This window comes from Helianthus annuus, chromosome 12 (genome assembly GCF_002127325.2).
Source record: "Helianthus annuus cultivar XRQ/B chromosome 12, HanXRQr2.0-SUNRISE, whole genome shotgun sequence".
Taxonomy (NCBI): Eukaryota; Viridiplantae; Streptophyta; class Magnoliopsida; order Asterales; family Asteraceae; genus Helianthus; species Helianthus annuus.
Genome location: NC_035444.2, coordinates 23274043 through 23288752, shown reverse-complemented (window position 1 = coordinate 23288752; position 14710 = coordinate 23274043). Strand labels below are relative to the sequence as shown.

Below are 14710 nucleotides of genomic sequence, written 5' to 3'. Positions count from 1 at the left end.
TCCCTTATACCTCTATTTTAGGATCCAATGAAAGAAAAACAGGTGGAGGGAGACCAATCATGATTCCGACAAATGGCCAGCGTCATGTTTTTTTATCGGATGAAAGGACCCCACAAAATTCGAAAGATGGACGAGTTTGCAGAATAGGTCAAGATGAATTTCGACAAGATCCAGTTGTTATGGGGTAGGGATAAGGATGGCCCCACTCATTCTATCTATCTTGCCTTGTTTTCTGAACAATGTGTCTAGTTATGCATGCCTCAATTTTCAAGTAATACTTGACCCTCCAAAATCTTAGATATATCAGCCTGTCATCTCTTCTACAACCGGCGGATCTCTCTCTACTCGCCAAAAAAGTTTCTTCTTCGTATCAGATATGTGTGTTTAAAGTTAAAAGTTTTTCGTCATTTGTATAGTTTCTCTAACTAATATCTCATATCCAAATATCCTTGCTAGCACCAAAGTGAGAGATGACCAATCAGAACTTCTTTTCCACCAAGTCATGTCCTATATGCCTCGGAACTGAATGAGTTTGCTTGACATCTAGCCATATTCACGGAAATCGCAACCGAAGAAGGCCAGTGCTATCTTCTTGATAGGATGAAATTGAAAGGACCCATGCAAGCAAGAAGATGGACGAGTTTGCAAGAAGGGTCAAGATGAATTTCGACAAGCTCCAATTGTCGTGGTACAAAGATAAATGGGGTTGTTCAAATCGCTCGCCGCTCGTGCAGAAAATGCTCGTTCGATTTCCCACTCTATTGCAACGAACCAAGCACGAGCAAAGGTCTGCTCAGCTTGGTCCGGCTCGAATTAATTTATTACACATATATGATATTATATATACACACATTAATTATTGGGTTTGGCCCAATATATACAAATAAACACTTATATTTATACTTACAAGCCCAATCAACCCAATAAAAAATTTAACACCAAGTTCAATAGTAAAACCCTAAGTCTTGAAGAGACGGTATTGACTTCTTTTTCTCATTAGTTGTCCATCATCAATCGCCTCCCGCTATCACCCTACGCCACACAGGGTATGCTCATTGCCTCAACTCGAGCCTCATCCTCGGACAGTCAGACCTCAGGCTTAGTGTCATCTTTGGATAGCCGAACATCAGTCGTCACCCGACAACAGAAACATCCCAAAGATATGGTTATCAAAATCACTTGCCACTCGCTCGGTTTTCGGCTCCATTCGGTTTGTAAACAAGCCAAGCACAAGTAAAGATTCGCTCGGTTCAGCTCGGCTAATGAACAGCCCTACTGGATAAGGATGGGCCCAGGCATATACTGACTGAATTGAATTTCATCAAATTTCAACAATCAACAAATCACGCATCCCCTTAATTGGAATAGTCACCATTGTGAATAACTCAACTAAAAACTAACTGATTCATGTAACTAAAAACTTTACTCTATGAAAATGGATAATCCACTATATAACTATATGAAACTTGTGACATCCGGATCTGGGCATTACCAATGCTTATAGAGGGCAAAATCAAAGAAACGTTTATCGTTTTGAACGATAAAAGCCTAATAGCATGACACATATACTAAGAATGAAGACGATTACGATATAAAAGGAAAATCAAAATCGATCGTAAGAAAACGAAGTTGAAAGAGATAATTCAAGCTCTTTGAAACCACTGTAAACACTTTCTGTTTGGCTCTGTGGCAATGCCAATCTCGTTACCTCAGTCATATACCTGTTCATCCCCACATAATATGTTAAAAACACCTAGCTAAAAAAGTTAAGAAGTTCAATGAAAGTATACCTGTTTGCTGTGCTTGTTATCTTCTCACGAATCCCATGGTTAATAGCAGTTCTTTGATCAAGTGAAAACGTTCCTCGGAGAACAAGTGAAGCCCCAATTGGGCTTGAGCCCATTCGGCGAGCAGAAACAGACCCGGCCCATTCCCCACGCACTACTAGTACTGACCGCAAGAGCCTTAGTTTCAGGGTTGGTGACAGCAAGACCGCACCACTAGTTAATAACTGATCATACGTGTTCAGAACCAGTTCTACCGACCCCTTGCAAGCTGCCAAAAGAGCCCGTGCAACATCTTCATCACCAACAGTTTCAGCCCCTGAAACCAACCGATCCTGGAAAAAATAGTCATGTTTATCAAATGTCTAAAATACCCTTCAAAATCGTATAAGTTAGAAAAAGACGGAAAAGCCCGTACCAATGCAGCCTTTTCAAGATGTAAACATAATGTATCTAAAGGTAAAACAGCATCATCTCCAGAATAAACATGTGAACCGATTCTCGTTAGAGCCGAACAAGCTTCCGCAATGCCACCCTTTGAGAGAGCTTGATCCATAAATCCGGCCCACGTGTCTCTTACAATGCTGCTGTCGGTATCACCAGAGTAGCTTGCAAAATATAGCATTTCTAAACATATCTGTAAGCAAACATTTAAATTTAAAGATCAGGTAACATACCATATAATTTCCAAAAATGACAAATGAAGTTCGGTTGTAAACGAGCTGGCTTGGCTCGGCTCGCTCAGAAAAAGCTCGAAAAAAGCTCCTTTGTAAACGAGCTGGCTCGGCTCAGCTCGACTTTTAAAGAGCTGAGCTCGAGCTAGGCCTGTCTTGACTCGTGAGCTCACGAGCCGGCTCGAATTATTTTGTTTTATATAAATTCGTTCATTTTAATTTTAAATGTATTAAGATAAAAAAATATGTGGGAGGGGGTTGTAGTGTTAACATTTAAATATTTATTAATTAATAACATATAATTGTATGGAAAAATAAACAAAAATTATACATACAACACTTTTAATATACTTTTCGGTCTTTAAAATATTAGAAAAATAAAAATTAAGACATATAGATATATGTGTAGTTTTTTTTAATGTTATCGTTATATATATATATATATATATATATATATATATATATATATATATATATATATATATATATATATATATATATATATATATATAATTTACGAGCGGGGTCAATTTGGCTAGAGCTGGCTCAAACATTTCACAAGCCGAGCTCGAGCTCGACTTTTCAGCTCGATTAAATAAACGCGCCGGGCTGGCTAGTTTAAGTTCGAGCTCAAGCTCAACCTGGCCCGGCTCGGCTCGATTACAGCCCTAACATGAACAAGTATTTTACCTCCCAAAGTTCAAATGGAACAGCATATTCATTGTATAATTGTGTGATGCTCTTCAAATCCAGCGATAACTCCTTCACTTTTTCCTTCACAGTTTGTAGAAATTCAGCCTCAGAATTATTTGGGGCCAACTCTAATTTACAAACTACACTCTCCAATTCCTCTTTGATTCTAATTTGAAACTGCAAAACGGTTAGTTTTCCCTCAAGCAAATCAAGTAGGCCACTTTCACTAGCACTTTTTGCCTGAATAACCGCGTTGTTTAGATATTGGCGCCTGAAATTATAAAAGAATACAATTCAATATAGCTCAATCCATTTGTTATTACAAGTGACTGTACCTTTGATCAAGTGTGAGGAAATTTTCCAAACCGTTGGATCGCCTTTCTGCCAACCGTAATAGTACAAGTGCTGCAAGAACATGCTGCCGTTTTAGCACATAGTATCGTGCTAAAAGCTCAGTGTATTTTGTTTGCATTGCATTCTGTAAAAACGGTACTAAATCGGGCCCGCCAAACTCCAGTAGTTCATCCTCAAGCCCGATATCGATCAAGGCTCGGTACAGATATTCATGAAAGATTTTATCAGATGACTGCACACCGAGTTGGATGACCTGGCATATGTATTTCTTCCTGGTAGCGGGATTAAGAGAAGATTGTGCTGGTGATCTGATGGGTGACCGAAATTCTTTGTGTGAAACTTCTTCACCTTTTAAAGACCTTAAAGCAGTTATGATGATGTCGTAGCAACGTTCTCTCTGAGCAAGTGCGTGGGCCCGAGCTCCGGCCTCTATTTGTTCATTGAGAGTGTCCCCTGCAGAGTCTAATGCACTTGCCTTCTGTAGTGGCAAACGAACCACAGCTTCGTAAAATCTGCAATTTTGGTCCTCTTACTTTTGGAATTTACAATGGAGTAAAATGCCATTTTCGTCCCCAAGGCTTGGCCAGTTTTGAGACATTCGTCCAAAGGTTTGTTTTTCCGCATCTGGATCCAAAAGGTTTGAAATCTTTGCCATTTTCATCCGGCTCGTTAACTCCATCCATTTTTCTCCGTTAAGGCAGGGGTGTTTTCGTCTTTTTTTGTTAACTTAAGGGTATTTTCGTCTTTTTGAATAGTTGTACATTATGCTAGATGCTTGTACATAAAGTGAAAAGACCGAATTGCCCTTTAAGTTAACAAAAAAGACGAAAACACCCTGCCTCAACGGAGAAAAATGAATGGAGTTAACGAGCGGATGAAAATGGCAAGATTTCAAACCTTTTGGATCCCTAGCCAAACCTCAACGACGAAAATGGCATTTTACTCTTTACAATACAAGTACATAACACAAGCAAAAGGCAATCTCGACTTATTTACCTATGCATGAGTAACTTCATATCAAGTTTTATCTCTAAAACAGAAATATAGCTTTATAAAGAAATATGTCAAATGGGTCAAAATTCACTCAAAACATTACCTCAAGTCCTCAAAGCGTTTGCACACAGCTTGGAGATCTGCAGACTCGGGAACACCGGTCAGTTTACTAAAGGCTTCTCTAGCAAGTGTTTCTCTCTCATCATTGTTAGTAGCAGCAGCAGCTCTCTCGAGACATTCAACAGCCAAGTAAAATTTGTAATCAGATTCTTTATAAAAGCTTCGACAACCTTCACGTAACCTACCACTGATATCATCAACCGTTCCTCTGCCATCTGGACCTGTGTAATACTGTAGAATTAAAAAAAAATATATACAATATTAGAGATATCCACATGAAGTAGTTGATAGTAATCTGCTTTCAGATTTAAGTACCTCCATTAGGGCAGATACAAGTCTTGTAGCGAGTCGATCACCATCTTTGGAACAAACTAGCTGGTGAAAAGTCAACTGTAATAACGACTGCTTTGTGTTTGAGTCAAAGGATTGAACCAACCGAGTCACATGATGTCGGGAAAGAAGCTGGAGGAGAAATAGAGCTTCACCACATCTAAGAAGCAGCTGCCTCACACACTCCATAGCCCTCACCTACATTTTACATAAAAATAAGTTAAAATTTATAGTTGGCAAAATGGGTGGTTTGAAAACTCGAAACGGCTAATTTTGGCGTGTACAAACGGTTGGCCCTTACCAATTCCTTTATAAATAATTAGTGTGTCAAAGATGCCTATATAAGTTATATTATTTCAGTAACTTTATTTTTTCCTTAATAAAAAGATTAGGCAGTTTTTTTGCATTAAAAAAAATACTTTTGCCAACTTTCATCCCTTTATTTTCCTTTTAAACTATTTACAGATTAACGTCGTTGGTAGGGCTGTAAATGAACTGAACGTTCAGCGAACAATTCATGAACCATTCAGCGGGAAGTTTGTTCATGTTCGTCCGTTTAATGAATGAACAAACACGAATAAGAAGTTTCGTTTGCTAAGTTAAACAAACGAACATGGACCAAGGCTGTGTTCGTTCGCGTATGTTCGTGAACGTTCGGTATGTGTTCATTTACGTTCATTTGTATTCGTTCAATTAAAGGTTTTTTAAGTTATATTTTTATTTTATTGGTTTTATTTTTGAAATTTGGAACCATAGTTATGCTATACGCCTCTGCCAACATCCCTCTTTGATCCAGATTATATTTTTAAATGAATAAAATTCGTTTGTGTTCATTTATGTTCATGAACATTTGGTTGTGTTCGTTTGCCTTCGTCTACGTTCGTTAAGTGTTCATGAACAGTTCATTTCCTTAATGAACGAACATGAACAAGAAATATCGTTCGTGAACCATTCATGAACATGTTTACAGCCCTAGTCGTTGGACATAGAACATAACCCCAATCAACACATTTGTAAGTAAATGGTGTGAAATTTCCGCTTCTACTATTGTATTTACCTCCATGGAAGCCAATTCTGCAGGGCTGTACGGAAGTCGTTGCCGTTTATTAGATGCCCCTGCATCACTAGACTCTAAATTCCGAGAAGGAATAAAAACGTTCCTTGCCATACTCGTATCACTACTCATCATATCAGCACCTGTCTCAATAAGAATAGAACCATAAAGCCCTCTTCTTTGACTCCTAGATCGTAAAAATTTCTCTAGAGACCGAAGTTTATCTTCTAGAACTTGCATTGCTTCGACAGAAAGTCTGCAACCAACTATTCCATTTTCGTTTTTAGCATCAGAAGAACTCATAACAGGAAACTCCCAAACAGGCAAAAGCAACCGTGACGTACACAAACATAGCCCTTCATGTGCACCCGAAAAAACAGGCTCGGCCTCTTGAACCACTTGACCCATGCTAAACCCACTGGATCCAGATTGGGTGTTAGCCAATGCACCACTACCTGAAAAAACAGGTATACCCATGACCCGCGGGTCCTCAAAGGCTTCAGCCGCCTTCTCAGCAACAATACTAGTTATGAAACTTTCCGTGTTAACAATCCGTGCGGCCAGCATTAGACACATGGCAGCAGCCTCACAGGGCCCAAATTGATTAAAAAAATCGTCGAGTATTGTTCTTGGTGTGTTTGACTCAAGCAGCCTTCTTAAAATGTCGACAGGTCGATTGAAAACGACTTCCGTCATCCCCGTTGTGCTGAAAATGATAATCCGCCTGCGTGGCAGTATATGCTGAGTTGGTAAATCACCTCTAGCCCGTAACTTCCCAGCCAACTTTTCAACGGATTCCCTGAAATTATCGTATCCAACAAACTCTAGTTGTGAATATAGTGATTGCACGGATGAAGCTGTATCACGTGGCGGTAGGACTTCAGCTACAGCCAGTGTTCGGCCTTCAATCGGTATGGAAGAAACACATTTTCGTAATGCCTTTGAGCTCCTGACACCTGTCCCTAAAATACTGGAGGATGTTGATGAGTGCGTAGTTGAATCCCGATTCACAAGCAGAAGTGATGAACCAGAAAGAACGAGTGCTGCAGGTGAGTAATGCGCGGATTCGATCTTCAACGAAAGATCTTCATTTTGTGATCGACCCGCAAACGAGAGTGGCCCGATTGATAACCCGCCACCCACCCCCAATGGAGGTGCGGGTCGGGTTGTGACAACCTTTAAACAACTTGGTTTTCGAACATTATTACTAAATGTGCCACTGTGTCCGCTGGATTTTGTAGTTGAAAGATACATTCTTCTACCGTCTGATAAAACTGCCACAAGATGTAGCCATTTTGACTCTACTGTAGATAAAGAAGATATAGAAACTATCGAAGTTTTCGTTGATCTAGTGGAAGGCCGTGATCCTGCGGCCTGTCTGCTGCCACTATTTAGGTCACTCTGATTGATTATATTCTTCTCCTCTGTCACCTTTTTAAGTGGTCCATCACCGTTAAAACCTAACGAGTAAACTTGGATTCTCATTTCTTCGGTCCGCGCATATAAAATGTGCCTCTCGTTATCAACAACCATTTCAACAATGGGGTCCACAGCCCCAAAGTTGAATACATTTGGTACCACCCACCTATATTGCAAAATGAAAAAATAGCATAAACATGATTAAACATAAAAACTCGTATGTACACAATTATACCTTGAAACAACACTACCAAGGCCTGCAGTCAAACAAACTTTACGACTTTTTTTGTACCAACCCGAACCGGTAGTATAACGCATCTCATAAATATGTCCATCACGACCCGCCAAGAAAATACGACCTGTATTTGTACATGCAATACATGTCATTGTAACCCCGTCAGATGGTATTGTGTATTCAGGTAATGGCTGTAACGAAACTTCAGAATACGGGTCTGATCCATCACCACTTCCGGAGCAACATACTCCAACGAGAAGCAACTGAACAAAGCTAAAGTTAAGTATAATATGTACTATATGACGAAGTAAACTATATTAGTTTATTACCTCAACAGGAGTTGCTAAAACTAAAAGATATTGAATAGCCTCGAGAAAAATTCCGGGCTTGGTTTTGACCAAACCGACAGCACATATAGCCTGTTCGTCACCGCTGTATTCAGGGCATTGACCATCCCTAAATCAAATGATAAACAGTTTAATATGGTTAATCATATCGTAGAAAGATTAATTTTAAATTTACCATTTATCAATGCGCCAAAGAAATAAAGAATTATCGACAAATGCCCATGCTCTACGAATTTCAGGAAATATTCCACATAAAGCAGTGCCTTCACCTCCAGCAGCGTTATATCGTTCTATGAGTACTGAGGGCAATTCCCTGCTATTTACCACTTCAACCAACGGAGGCCACTTCAATAAAATAAAGCAGCGTGAGATTGTGGAAAAAAATTAAAAGAAAACACATATTCTAAAGTTAAGGTTATCAATTAGGAAGCCACGCTGCACCGTTTTTATTGAATTGGTGTGATCAAATATTCAACAATATCTTGAATCTGGATGAAGCTTAACTATCAAAATCTAAAGAAAAACTCTCACAGCTGAATCACCAAACCGAAGCAAGTTGGCCGGTTTGATATATACACAGTTTGGCTTGCCGTTTGGAACTTGAAACTGGCAATTTATAATTTCTTACCTTTTTGCATTATAAGAATATGAAGTTATGTGTATATATTGTATCTGTAAACCATTAACCATCTTTATCAGTTTTGAAAAAGTTAATACAAAATTATGCTTTTGTAAAAAAAATGATCTAATTCCTAAACCACCGAACTGTAAAAATAGGCCAGTTCAGTCGATCCAACCATCTCAGCTGGTTTGGTTTGTCTTTTTTTTTCATTAACGAAGTTAGCGGTTCTGCCCAACTTCTCATCAAAACCAGCCAAACCAGACTGAAGTTAGTAACATCCCTAGGCAACATGATTGACGTTGTGTGTTATCCTATAGAAAACCGTGTTCTCGTAATTTGTAGTGATCTTTACATAATGTGCAGTTAAAACCTTGGTATTGCCTTTTGGAGATTTTAGGTGAGCGTACATATACAAATCTGCAAGTTGGTTAATCTGGATTCTGGACAAAAGACGGAAGCTGGTGGTCCAGTCTCTTGTTTTGGAATACAGTTAACAAGAAGATACATAATCCTGCTTGTTTTATGGAAGAAGCAGTGTTCTACTTCAACGATGACATCTGACTATCTGAGTATCGAGTATTCGTGACAGTTATAGCTATCTGTCATCTTCCAGTTCCAACTTATAATCTTCGACTATTGAGCCAGACTTAATAACAAATTCTGGTAAAGTCAATAACTCTGTACCTAAACAACAACAACAACCATACCCAGTAAATCCCACAAATAGCAGAACTATTGGTAGGGTCTGGGGGAGGTGGGATGTAGGCAAACCTTTCCCCTATCCTAAGAAAAGAGAGGCTGCTTCCTGAGAGACCCCCGGCTCCAAAACAACAAACAGGCAGATAGACGAAAGATGGATAAGTAAATAGCGTAGCAGTAGTCAAATAGATCATCAGCAAGCAACATATAGGCATAGATACAAGAAAATCATCATATATTGGCCTACCTAAAGTGTAAAAGAAATCTAGCCCCCCTTCCTAAGGCAATGCTTTGATACGTCTATACCCTCACCTACAAGTCCTTAACCTTAATTCTACATTTCTACGTCTCCACGAACTCCTATCCTGAACCATGTCCTCAGAGAGGTGCAACTTTACCAAATCTTGCCTAAGTCTTTCATCCCAAGTCAACTTGGGCCTGCCTCTACTCCTCCTTCCTTCCATTGTAATGGTTTCCACTACTCTAACTGGTTCTGTCAACTGCCTCCTCTTCACATGCCCAAACCATCTCAATCTCCCCACTTTTAACTTGTCTGATATACTAGCTACTCCTAACCAATCCCTAAAAACCTCACTTCTTATTCGGTCTAACCTCGTGTGGCCACACATCCACCTCAACATCCTCATCTCCGCTATCTCCATCTTGCGCGCTTGTGTTTTCTTGATGGCCCAACAACCTGTCCCAGTGTCCCGTATAACATAGCCGGTCTAACTGCTATTCTATAAAATTTCCCCTTTAATTTTGTTGGGAACCTCCTGTCACACAAAATCCCAGTGGCTGCTCTCCACCTACACCAGCCAACCTGGATGCGGTGAGATACATCACTATCTATCTCCCCGTCCCTTTGCACAAACGATCCTAAGTACTTGAACTTAGTCGTTTGTGGGACCACTTGACCCTCAATGGTAACCTGAGTGTCCTCGTTGTCACCTGCACCGCTGAAATTACAATAAAGGTATTCAGTCTTAGACTGACTAATCCTTAAACCATTGCCTTCTAGCGTTGCTCTCCATTCCTCTAGCCTCGCATTTAGGGTTTGTCTAGTTTTAGCAACTAGCACTATATCGTCCTCAAAAAGCATGCACCACGGAATTGTCTCTTGAATTGACTTGGACAGCTCATCCAAGACAACCGCAAAAAGAAACGGACTCAACGCGGACCCCTGGTGGAGTCCTTCCACGGGGAAAGACTCTGTATCTCCTACAGGCGTACGAACCCTAGTCACAGTCCTATCATACATATCCTTAATTAAGTCTATATACTTCCCAGGAACTCCCCTAACCTCCAAGCTTTCCCAAATCAGTCTACGTGGCACACTATCATATGCCTTTTCAAGGTCAATGAATACCATATGTAGATCTCGCTTTGGCTAACTATACTCGTAATCGAATCCAGCCGAAGTTAATCCAAATGCATTCCACCTTATTTAGTTCCTGAGCTATAACCTTCTAAACTGAAGTTGGCTATAAAATTTGCAAATTCAACTCCAACATTATCCTTTTCTTAAAACTTAACTAAAACATACAAAAACATAAGCTACCTGACACTGACACTAGCGTTCGTTTCACGGAATGGAATGGAATCTTGATGGAATTGGACTGTTGATTCCATTTCTTATTTTGTTGGTTTCAACAAAAAAAAATGAATTGGAATCAAACAACATAAGGAAAGGAATCTACATTCCAATTCCATCCAAATTCTATTCCATTTTGTGAAACAAACACACCTAAACTCCAAATCATATTTCAATTCCTGCGCAAATTCCAATTCCAATTCCATTTCATTCCACAAAACGAACGCTACCTGTGTTCTCTAAAAAACCTAAATCATCTAAAGCTGAATAACACGCCTATGACATCAAAACCTTCCAACTAACATCCAAACATTGTAAACTGTCAAAAACAACATAACTTTCCAATAAACCTAACCACATATCCTACATAACAATCACAAAAAAAAAAAAAAAAAAAAAAAAAAAAAAAAACCCAGAAATCAACCAATAATAAACAGGCATTTCAGGTTTACCTCACTAGGATGAGTAGAGTACGGATGACTAATATATCTAGAAGCTTCTAGAGCTTCTTCTAGGTCAAGCTGCGCTGAAACATCTCTACCAATACGATCGCTCACTACGACACTTGCTTTCATGATATCGCGCATTACGATGTCGTTTTCCAACGACATCTTCGTCATCCTCCTCAGTGAATGCTGATACTGTACGAGTGATGATTATGCAAATTGAAATTGCATTCGTTCGGTTTTTGAAAATCTGGAAGTCAGTTAGGGTTTATGTGAAATTGGGGATTTGATATGGAGTGTAGTTAAAGTACTGGCGGGGAATGAGACTGAACTCAAATGTCACCAGAAATTTAAATTTGAATGTAACATGATCGTGTGTTTGTTTATTTAATTTTAACCCACAAACGAAAATAGTAAAAAGATTAACATAAACGGATTTCTTCTTTTTTTTTTTTTTTTGCCAATAAACATTTACAAACATAAATAAACAAGACATGTGTTCATAGCCGAACCTGCATCATTGGTGAGGATTTGTAGACCGGCGCTCGGTGACCACCATACCACATTTTGCTTTGTTAATTATTTGTGTTGTGTACGGTTTAAATACAAAGAGTCGTTAACGTATAAAGGGTTATATAGGTTGCGTAAATACAACATAAGTTGCGTAATTTTTTATATAAGTTGCGTAATCAGTTATACATGTGTAATTAATTAACTTCATGCGTAATTACATATATAGGTTGCGTAGTTATTTTTGTAAGTTGCGTATTTTTTGTTGCGTTATTTTTTTATAAGTTGCGTGAATGCGTAATTAGTTCTACCTGCTGCGTAATTATTTAACTTCATGTGTAATTATTTTTTGTAAGTTGCGTATTTTTATGGTGTAATGCGTAATTAGCTCTACATTTTCATGTGTAATTACATATATAGGTTGCATAATTATTAACAAAAGTTGCGTATTTTTTATTATGTAATTATTGTGCGTAATTATTTATACAAGTTGCGTATTAATTTACTTCATTCATAAGTACTTATATAAGTTGCATTGTTGCGTTCTTTGTGCATTAATTTACCCCTATTTGTGTCTACAAAATAATTTCAATAGTTGTATTGCTTTAATAAAATAAGTTTAATAGATTTTAGAAATTAGTTGATTACTAAAATAAAAAATTATAGGGGTAAAACTATTCTACAAAGTCTCCTAAAAATGAGAAGGATACCAAGACACAATAGATCACAAAATATAATACAATGCTAAGAAATATAACACGGTGTCGAGAAAAGAACACAACGAGTCGTAAAAAAAGACATAATAATGTATGTGAGATTAAATATATTATTAATGTAATATTTAATCTTGTAGCCTTTATAATCATTTATATTATATTAGATCAAAATATATTAATAACCTATTAATAATTAGTTGGTAATTGTTGATGGACCATATTACCCTTATTAACTAATTAGGTTTCCTCTTGGGTGTATAAATAAGGGGATTATTAGAGAGTTTAAGGGTTACAAAAATTACACAATCACAAACCCTCATAACATCAGTTTTCGTCTCTCCCCCTAACCGAAATCAACCCTACTTTCGGTTTCATCACCATCATTACCTTAAACCCTAAGGAGGAACCAGATCATCCTGACAATCATGTCGAACTCAATGTCTGCATCTCTGACTGGATTCTCTACCGGCCTGTCTGCTGTAACAGGTATGTTATTCATGTTTTCCATTAAGTTTAAACAGAACTGAACCAACATGTGGTATCAGAGCATATGTTGATAAATCAGTTCTGTTTTCGTATCCATCATTCTGGGATCATAATCTGGAAAACGGAAGTTTTTTAAGCCTTAAAATCAAAACTGTTTTCGAGTTCTAATGAGCCGAAATCACTGTTTTCGGAAAAATATGTTTAATAATTTTGACTTGAAACCATAAATGGGATAATAATATCCGAAATCTGTTAACTAAAATCATAAAATTTAGATTTCGGATCCCAGATTATGTTTTATTTTTTTTTAGGGTTCATCAATTGTTCTAAGATGAAACTCGAAAGTTCCCTAAGATTTGGAATATAATTTGGATTAGTGGATGTTTTTCCAATGTTTGATCTTTAATTTTATCTATTAAAAATTTCGAAAACTGTTAATAGATTTCAGTTATTATTTTCGAAATCATTTGATAAGTTTAGATCAAAAATAAAATAGGAAACACTATCCCACAATCCCTTAAATTTCGAGTTTTAGTTATTATCACAATTAACAGCCATTAACTGTGGGTTTCGAAATCATAAATGTACAAATCGCACAAGTCCCTTAACATTCGCACAAGATCAGATCTCAAAAAAAAGGGGGGGGGGTCTGATCGCACAAGGGAAATCGCACAAGATTTGTGGATCGCACAAGACTTGTGGATCGCACAAGGCATTACTGATCACACAAGTTATTGGGCTTTACTGATCGCACAACATTTGGGCCTCACTGATCGCACAAGTCATTACTGATCGCACAAGTTTTGGGCCTCACTAATCGCACAACACTTGGGCTTCACTAATCGCACAACACTTGGGCTTTACTGATCGTACAAGACTCGAAACCTCATTATTCCGCGCTAACAGGTGGTTTGCTATTAAATACTTGGTTTTGTTAACACTTAATTAATTAATCAGAATCAGATAATTTTTGCAAAACCAAAATAGCTTTACTTGAATGAGCTTCTGATGTATTAATTCTGGCCAAAGCTGATTTAATACATCTATTTATTGTTCAAGTATTATGAAAGCTATGTTAAGTATGCATTACAAACGTGAAATGTCTTAATTCTGGCCAAAGCTGATTTAATTCATTTATGTTTAGCATGCTTGACAAGTGCATAACTAAAGTGATTGTCTCATTTCTGGCCAAAGCTGATTTGTCACGATTACTTTGCACACATACTTAAATGATTACACTTCTGGCCAAAGCTGATTTGTCTTCGTTTAAGTAGAATATTACTAAGTCTATTATTTTGATGTTAGTAATAGACATTATCACAGCTTCATAACTAAAATGGTCATTATTTATGCCTGCCTTAGTATAACATGCCCATTAGATCACATTAGGACTTCTTCATTTGTATCATAACTTGCTCATCTTATTTCCACTATCAGCACCCAATTGCGGGATTCCACCTTTGACTGGTGATAACTTTGCTGCATGGAACGATGCTCTCATGCTTACGCTTGGGCTGCTGGACTTTGATTATGCACTAAGAGAGAATAAGCCAGCGGACCTTACCGCTATAAGTACTGCTGCTGAGCAGATAGTCCATGATAAATGGACTAGGTGTAACCGCATGTCTCTCATG

At 38.0% G+C, this 14710-nt stretch overlaps 1 protein-coding gene across 1 annotated transcript; it reads right to left on the bottom strand.

Annotated features, from left to right (window-relative positions):
• Positions 1-1408: 1408 nt before the first annotated feature.
• On the bottom strand, positions 1409-11725 carry LOC110894395 (nuclear pore complex protein NUP155-like). The gene is made up of 12 exons (XM_022141626.2): positions 11371-11725; positions 8179-8348; positions 7986-8112; positions 7657-7919; positions 6006-7587; positions 4934-5146; positions 4602-4849; positions 3487-4017; positions 3149-3422; positions 2203-2421; positions 1791-2119; positions 1409-1721 (listed from the first exon to the last, which is right to left on the bottom strand). The coding sequence occupies exons 1-12, from the start codon at positions 11536-11538 to the stop codon at positions 1604-1606; spliced, it is 4242 nt and encodes a 1413-aa protein (XP_021997318.1). The 5' UTR covers positions 11539-11725; the 3' UTR covers positions 1409-1603.
• Between the last annotated feature and the right edge of the window lie 2985 nt (positions 11726-14710).

Coding starts and splice junctions, on each gene's coding strand:
- LOC110894395 (XM_022141626.2), bottom strand. CDS start 11,538: ATGACGAAGATGTCGTTGGAAAACGACATCGTAATGCGCGATATCATG. Junction 7,588..7,656: donor CTTGGTAGTGTTGTTTCAAG/GTATAATTGTGT, acceptor TTTGCAATATAG/GTGGGTGGTACCAAATGTAT. Junction 1,722..1,790: donor ATAACAAGCACAGCAAACAG/GTATACTTTCAT, acceptor GGGGATGAACAG/GTATATGACTGAGGTAACGA.